This window comes from Opisthorchis viverrini (genome assembly GCF_000715545.1).
Source record: "Opisthorchis viverrini unplaced genomic scaffold opera_v5_32, whole genome shotgun sequence".
NCBI lineage: Eukaryota > Metazoa > Platyhelminthes > Trematoda > Opisthorchiida > Opisthorchiidae > Opisthorchis > Opisthorchis viverrini.
In genome coordinates this window covers 854,762-863,228 of record NW_008751687.1, presented here as the reverse complement: position 1 = coordinate 863,228, position 8,467 = coordinate 854,762, and the positions used below count along the sequence as shown (strand labels likewise).

The 8,467-nt window shown below is 45.5% G+C and overlaps 1 protein-coding gene across 1 annotated transcript in view; it reads right to left on the bottom strand.

The window, feature by feature from the left end:
• The window catches only part of T265_02516 (hypothetical protein), a gene marked incomplete at both ends in the record, with an annotated part of 31,184 nt that overhangs the window by 21,494 nt on the left and 1,223 nt on the right, over positions 1–8,467 (bottom strand). Inside the window, 2 exons of the mRNA XM_009166779.1 lie at positions 4,342–4,585; positions 5,653–6,261. Of these exons, the coding sequence (XP_009165043.1) occupies positions 4,342–4,585; positions 5,653–6,023 (615 nt within the window). The remainder of the gene's footprint in view (positions 1–4,341; positions 4,586–5,652; positions 6,262–8,467) is intronic.

Genomic DNA, 8,467 nt, shown 5'->3' with positions numbered 1-8,467 from the left:
ACGACGTAGGCGTTTAAAAACCGGAGGACCACGCGTATGAAAGTGATGAACAACGGAGTGTTTTGGTTTGAATTCATGAAAATTTGGTTTAGTCAAGTCTGGAAACTGATTTATTTGTGCGTGATAAGGTGAATCGCCGCTTTTAAAACATGTGATTGGATAGACGGAGGGCAGAACGATAGAATGTCCTTTCGTAGACAGTTGAGTATTTGCGTCAATAAGACGTTGTTGTCTCAGGTCTACCAAAAGGTTGAACTGGGTGAGGAAGTCTGCGCCGATAATGGGATGCTGGACGTCAGCAATTACGAAGATCCACGGGAAACCGCGGCGTAACCCAAGGTTTAGTCGTAGAGTGCGCTGTCCATAAGTTTTAATTGGAGAACCATTCGCGGCTGTAAGTGTAAAAGAAGAGGGGATGGGTTTGCAGGAAACGGCACTTACAGGGATAATGCTGATGTCAGACCCAGGGTCTACCAAAGATTTGAGACCGGAGGGTTTGTCGATGATTGTAAGACGGCGGGTTATATGGGTTGGGTTTAGAACTTTGCTCGCCTCTAGTTCGGCCCGTGAGTTTGCCGACGTTGACTGAGTAGTGGGATAATTTGGTCGGAAAGAACATGGTTGTGAACACTTCCGGGCTCTATATCCGAACGTACTGTAGTACCAACAAAATGCTTGTTCTCGGGAGGACGAATGTGACCGGGAAGTTGAACGTGAACGAAAAGGCGGACGACGAAATGGTTGATGTCGGTTTATACGAATAGCTGCGACCTGATCAGCCAACTGATCGAGTCGATCGTGAAGGGCAGACACCGAATCTGAGGTGTTTACGGAAAAGACGTTAGCGGAACATGGTTGGATTTCGAGTATCTTGTCCGCAATGCTTGCCAGTCCAGCTAAAGGGACACTATCGGGGATGGACGCCAGAATGGTTTGTACTTGGGGGGGAGGTAGGCGTTTAAGAAAGAGTTGCTTCAATAAAGCGTCATCAATTTTACGGTCACCCATGATATTATAAAGCCTCCGTGAAAGTTGAGATGGGGTGGACTCGTTCAGTGATTCTCTGCTGAGTAGCTGTTCCAGTCTCTTATGTTCTGATAAATTGTAACGTCTAATGAGTGTATTGCGCAATTGAGTGTAGGGTTTAGTGTCGTCAGGGATGTGCAGTATATCGCGCAAGTCTGTTGCTATCTCTGATGGAAGCACCGCTTGAACGTGATAATACATAGTATGTTCTTGAGTGATTCCACGGAGGGCGAACTGAGCTTGGACTTGAATGAACTATATGGAGGGATCGTGGTGCCAAAACGGTGGAAGGTGGACGGAGACGGCATTCATGTTGGGTGTGAATGTGATGGGTGTTGGAGAAGTACCGTGATGTGAGGGTGATGACATAGCTAATTAACTCGGGCTCACCAACTCACAGACCCTCGCAGTACGCCAGAGACAACTGCCAAACATAGGACGTTACCAAAAGTCTTCAACTCGCTGTAGCCACATTTCTTACTCATATAACAATAACCGGCTCATCGCAACATTGTACATTTGACTCTTGACGGATAAGTTGTTGTCACATACACACCACACATGTAGCAGGTTGGCAAAAGCCGATCTGGTTTTTCCTAACCACCGGGAACGATGCTACCGTCCAGGCAAAAAAATATCTGAAGACATGAGGTTCAATTTCGCGCCTGTCCAGTCTTGTAGCAGCATTTTAAATTCCGCAGGTGTGAAGCGCACACCAAAATGTGACGCACAATTGTTCATACTATTCAATACTGCTTACATTTCGGTTGGGTCGGATCCCAGAAGAGTTGTGTCGTTTGTATACCGGACATCCATGAGCTAACTCTCTGGAGCAACTTGGGAGAGACAAGGAGAAAGCGGACGGTCTCGCCGGCTACTACCGAGTCCAGCGAATTCAGGACAAAGCTTGTCATTCACACTGGCGTACAGTGCTTCAAGAAGGGTCAACAACTTGTGGGGAACGCCTTTGCCATAGTGCCTAACGATCTACAATGTCGAAGTCAGTTTTGAAGTCGACAGGGAGGTGACCACTTTTGGCTTATGGAAACAGCCGGTATTGATTAACCTGTTGCAAAGTGAAAACATGATCTACAGATCTTTTCTGGAATCGGAATCAGGCTTGAATTCAACAGATGTCTCTGTCAGCCTGCAAAGGACAGGATCAGAAAGTACAATGGACGTCGCAACTCTCACGCTAGTGTCCCGAAGGTTTCCGTAGTGCTTGTGCACCGTTTCGGGACTGTGCTGGTGTGCTTTTCGCCTAATTCACCCCAGGCGGGTTAATGGACCTTCCCTATCTACCATGGATACAAACCGTCTGTACCAATTTCTCCATGCCCTGCATCACACAGGAATTCCAACTTATGCATGTAAGATAATGGATCAGCTGTAGTAACCTTTCGGTGCCTAACTGCCATGCCAATGGAAAGAGGCATGAGGGCCAAGATAATGCCAGGTTGTCCAAGCATTGACAAGAGTAGTCGAGATGCAGACGTCGGGTTCGAACCACGGACCTTTCGGTTAGTAAGCTGGCGCCTTAGCCACTGAGCTATTTCGAGCGCTGTAACAGAACTGACTGAGTGGACATCATGGTGAAACAGACTGACATTTCTTAAAGTATTTTCAATCGTTGACGTGCGCAGTAGACAAAATGAGCAGTTGAGACAAAGTCGGACGACAGTGAGTTGTTGTTGTAGACTTGGCCAGTGTCAGGAAAACCAAACCAGCTGTTTTGGTGGCCTTTGTGTACATGGTCGGGACAGGGGCGATTTGATCAATAGAACTTCACTTGCTGCTAAGACCTTGAGGTTTCTGTTGCGCAACAAAACTCAAAATGAGTTCAGTGGGTCAATCTGATGGTCTTTGCCTAATCTGTCTGGATATCACCCTTGGCCTGACTACCGTTGTTCTGATAATATTCGGATTACACACCTCGCCGTGCGCTTCGCGAGATATTTGCCTCTCCTGCTAATTTAAATGTCCCCAGAGGTGCACATAAACCCACAGACTACGGGGCAAATAGGTCTAGGTCCATTCTTGAGCAAGGCACACGCTATGGTGGTCGGCATCACATGCAGCTGGCTGGTATCGAAACAAAGGACTTGGCTACCCTAGCAATGGTAGAGTGATTCGTGTAAATAACCAATCAGTATCTGTTCAACATTGCTTCTATTCTCTGCTGTACGCGGGTATTTTCCACCCACGACAGAATATAGTAAAAGCAATGCGAACATGTGGCAGCATCTGTAGTCTAGTAGTTCTAATGAGATGCAAATTATGCGTGGTAGTGGCTGTTTAAATATGCACGTTGGGATACCCGCGTCCTTCATTCGTAGCTGACCGGACTGAAAAGGTGCTTAGTTTTTGGGAAGCCATAGCATTCTGTGATTGGTACGGACAACGCCAATGAACAAACGCAAGAACTTGAACAAGAACTGCGGGCTAGGTGGTAAAAAGTTCACCTAACCGCTTCTACAACTGCCACTAATCGCTGTGATAATGACCTACACGAGCTTCAGCACGCTCGAGGTTGCCTCTGTGCGCTTTTGGCAGACCAAACTTGGAACAACTACTTCCACGGATTGTAGTCCCACTAAAATATCATTGTTTTACATTACNGTCACTGAGGGAACTTTACCCAACCCATTTAAGATTCCATGCTCACAACATTACACAACCATTTTCCTTTCAAGGCAATCAATAACTTGTCACAACTTGTCGCACAAATCGAGAACTACGAGGACAGTATATCTCCATAGTCCTTCATCAAACCTACCTTACCGACTCTATGACCCTCTAACTGCGCTGTTACTTCCCAAACACTCTAGTCTACATTTCAAAACTAAATAGGTTCAGTTTTTTGTCGGAACTACTGCAGACCAGTTTTCAGCTCGACTTTACCTACAATCTTATCACCGGAGCTCTTACCGCCTCCGATCGAGTAACAAACAGCGTCAACCGAAAATGAAGAACCCTAAATCTCTATTCTTTCCATCTAATACCGATTAAAGTGTTCACCAATAGGATAGGGAGTTCCTCCGGAAGAATTCGGCTACAAGACCAGCAAATCTCCTAAACATAGAGTCTCAAGCAAGACACTAGCAACCTGGTTGTAGTATTACGGTGACAATTTCAAAGCTGATCAATCAAATAACTGGATGAACAGACCTAACTAATGTATAGATGATGAGAAAAAAGTAGGAGCAAGGCATGAAACACGGGGCATGCACAAATTAGCATACACCAAAAAGAACAACCAGCTCAAAACTCGAATCATTTAGGACTGAGAACTGCTAAATGTTATTCGCAACATACCTGAAGGTCGATGGCGGTGCCTTTAGCACCACCAATATCCCACAGAATGACCGAACGGTTATTACTGCTGGAAAATAGTCTCGAATTTAGACTATCCCAAGACAGCGAAGTCACACCCTGTTCGTGGACACGCAGCTCCCGAACAGAGCGACATTCTGTATGTCCACCAGAGTGGGTCAAACTCAATAATGTAATTCGACCACTGGCGTCACCAGCAAACACGTAATGGGAACCAGCGTCATACCTGCGGAATGCGGTGAAACGATAATACATACGCAACATTCGAAAGTACTCTGAGGAGTAATGTGTCGAAAATGAAGAGACAAGTACCAAGTTACGGGGCGGTGAACGGCGAGAAGCTGAGGGGTAGGCTTGCACACACCACCGAACAAACGACAAATAACTGTCCGGATCGAACGGAACAGAACTTCTCTGTGCAACTATCAATAACAAGTGTGACTGTCAACCGAATTTTTCAGCTACGGATCAATAGGGAAGTTTAGACAGTGAAAAATTGAGTCATTTATACAAGCCATACACAGAACAACGTAAAGCAAGCGAACCTGGTGACGATTTCGTAGAGCCGTCAGTATTAAGCGCCACCGTCCATAATGTATTTAGGGATGAAGGGACAACTTGGCAGTTTCCATGAATGAAAAAACAGATGGTTATAAGTGAGATCTGACCATAAACACTGACTGTCAGAAGGGGCTTCTACCAACTGAATCAAGAAGGCGCTGCTCGACGCCACAATTTTATGTACTTAGATTTCACCTATGACTTCTGAAACATCTAACTAACAGATCACCAGCTGAATGCCGTCGGTATCGCTGATGATTCCTGTCTACATGAGTTGATAAGCACGACTTGCCTCAACCATGAAAGATGTTTAACGTCGGGGTAGAGTACTGGCAAAGTTGCGAGTATCGAATCGCAACAGTTCGTGACCCAAGTTTAACTGCAACCTACTCATCATAACCGTACAGAGCGAAGATGTCCGATAGACGATCAGCTTCCACATATCCATTGAAAGGAACGGCAGTTGTGTACAGGTTGAACAGAAGAATCAGGCCCACCGATCACAAAATCAACGAGTCTAAAACTAACCAAAGCTTGGCCATAAGAACACGGAAGCCTCAACTCAAAGGTCCTTTTTATGAGTTTTGCCAGCAGTACAAGAACAAATTATCGCTGATGCTATGGGTGCACAACATAAAATAGGATAATTAAAAAAAATCAGCTGTACAAATGTGACCACCAAATGAAATGAGCAGGACAGGAGGCAGAAAAATAAAGGCGTAAGTGACGTACTCCAAACATGTGCCAGCGGCCTCCAATTGGTAACCGCTCAAGTGCTTTCCTGTTTCGCTGGAGTACCATGCAACTGTACGATCCTTGGAAGTGGATATGATCCATTTCATATCAAGAGCAGAAATGATCGCATTAACACGAGCGGTGTGAGAAAGGTAGTCCCGTTTGTGCTGGAGATGATTGAGATCCTCTGCCAAAATGAACTCAACTACCGTGCCGTTATCTAGACCCGCATAGATTTGTCGTGCTTCGGAGCAATATGTCAAACAAGTGACAGGACCTACGAGAATTGATATGATGATAATAAGGATGCACGTACTAGGCAGAACTTCCATCGCTGAGGGCCAAAATCTTCCAGTGTCTCTTCGCATCCAAACTCGTAGTGATCTCAAACAGAATTAATTAGTAAGAAGAACCTACCGATCTTCGGTTCCGGTGACAATACATTCCTTTCCCGGCAGAAAAAGGGCGTCATTGACATCGCATCCGAAGCCATCGATCTTGAAGACTAGCTCGGGTCTGCGGGTATCATGACTCCCATCTTGTATCAAGGTCGCCATTCAGTTTAGTAGCTCGAAAGATGCAACACGAAATAATCAGTCAGAGAGTCTAAAGCATAGGAAAAAGGCATATTAAGGCATCACGTTGGATGATAGAACTATGAAAAATTAGACTGAGCACGATAGTATAACCTTTCCAAACGACCTCGATCAGATGAAGAAGACGTCCTGTCAACATCCCTGAATACAGCATTGCAACATTGTTCATTGGTTTGAACCCCCAACGGAACCCACACATGGGAAACATCCCACTGGTCTTATTTGAGGAGGGCTCTTCTTGAAGAGGGACGAGGTTGACTGGCCATGTGAACGACGATTAATACGTATGCTAGTTCATTAAATTGGGAAGTGGGACATAGAAACGGCTACAAACACTTGCAGACATGGCTAAAACACACGCCGTGACAGCACATGCCTACCTTTTTTTATCTCCCTACAAAGAGGTCTGTCGCTTCCTGGGTTCTCTTAGAAGATACCGGCTATCGTCGCTTAGACAACAACTACTCTCATTTCTCACAAAACAGTAGCATCCAGGGCCACTGTGAAACCAGTACATGGTTTGCAGCCGATGATGAATATATGGTTAAACATAGCCAAGTGTGCTTAACCACGGAGTCATCGCTAGGATCAAAGGTGGGGCGGACGTAATTATCGTCCCGTGGCATCCCAACGAAACGGCATTCCGACTGAACCCACTGCTCTAGCCCACGATCCATCCTCAATCCAATTGTGACTTCATCGCACGTAAGCACAATTGTCCAAACAATTGGTGGGATCACTAGTACGCCGTCAAGTCGGACAGTGAACGAAACAGGAAACATGTCCTGAATTGGTCGCTGGCATTGTTAACAGCTCCAATATGAAGGCCGCCAAAAAACAATAAGGATCAAATTGAGAATGCAAAGAAACGACGATTCAGTGTTAAAATACACATATCTCACAAACTTCAGTTAGGAAAGTCATATACTGAGAAACATTATTACCGACACCATATCGGGTATAAAGCCGATGCTTCTCTGCTGTCTAACCATAATTCATTTGGAAACCTTTTTGTGGGGAAGAGAATAAGTGGATGAAAGAGCCTAGCGCTGGTTTATTACAGTCTTTTCGGGGAGCCGTTATCGTTTCCCACACTCTGAAGATAAAAAAAATTTAAAAGCGATTCTGCGCCTCTGTTTCGTAGTTAAGAAAGTCAGACTCGTCTGAATGTAGGCATCAAATGTAAGGTCATTTACTTGTGTGGCCAGTGGAATGCTAGTTTACACCACAACGTTCCTTATAGGATTTGAAGTAGTCACTATGATGGTGCACCGATTGAATTCTCATGTGCTAGCTGAATTTAATTCAAGCCTTGCTCATCGAGGTACTTTCATGTCAGCCTGTGTTGCTCATGCCGAAGAGCAGAGGGAGTAGCGAGGTAATTCATGTCAGCCTGTGTTGCTCATGCCGAAGAGCAGAGGGAGTAGTGAAACCACTTTTAAGATCGTTGATCGGTGGAGATTAAGGAGATGACGCGACTCAGGCTTAATCCCAGGTTATTATTCAAAGATGATTCTCAAGCGAATACCTCCTGTTCGGTATCACCACGAAATTACGTCCGTCTATTGGGAGGCCAAAGCTCACCATAAGTGACATGTTTGCAATGCTCTAAATAACAAATTGTATGAGTAAAGCTGTCCACTTTGTTCTAAACTGATGGGAGCCTGCTGAATACACATCAAACCGAATAGGAACAATACAAGTTCCGCAATTGCAAAGCAACGACCTACACTTCCATAGTAAAGTGTTGCTCCGCTACCAAGCGTAACTCCCAATCAGTTGAAATACTTATTACCCAGTAATGCTGACGGGAGAATGAATGGACATATGTGACACCACAAAGTAGGACATCGACGAGGAATTTGGAAGTAAGGACTGGTAGCTTTAGAGGGGACTGAGCTCCGGATAGCTCCGCGAAACCATTGGTCGGAAGGCCCGTGGTTCAAACCTAGTCCTGACTTTTCTATTGCATCAGCACGGGCAACCTAGCGACATCTCAGTTTCCGTGCTTCTTCCGGGTAGCATGGCAGCTAGGTATCGAAAAGGTGTCAAAGCTGAAAACAGCTGCTTCCTTCGGGGTGCACGGCAGCTGCGCTGGCAACGGAAAATTCGTGAATCCTGCTAGCTACCGTCAAGTCGTACAAGATCATGGCCTTTGACGGTGATTCGACATAGGCACAAACGATGAGCAACCAGAGGTGAATTCCTTGCTTGCG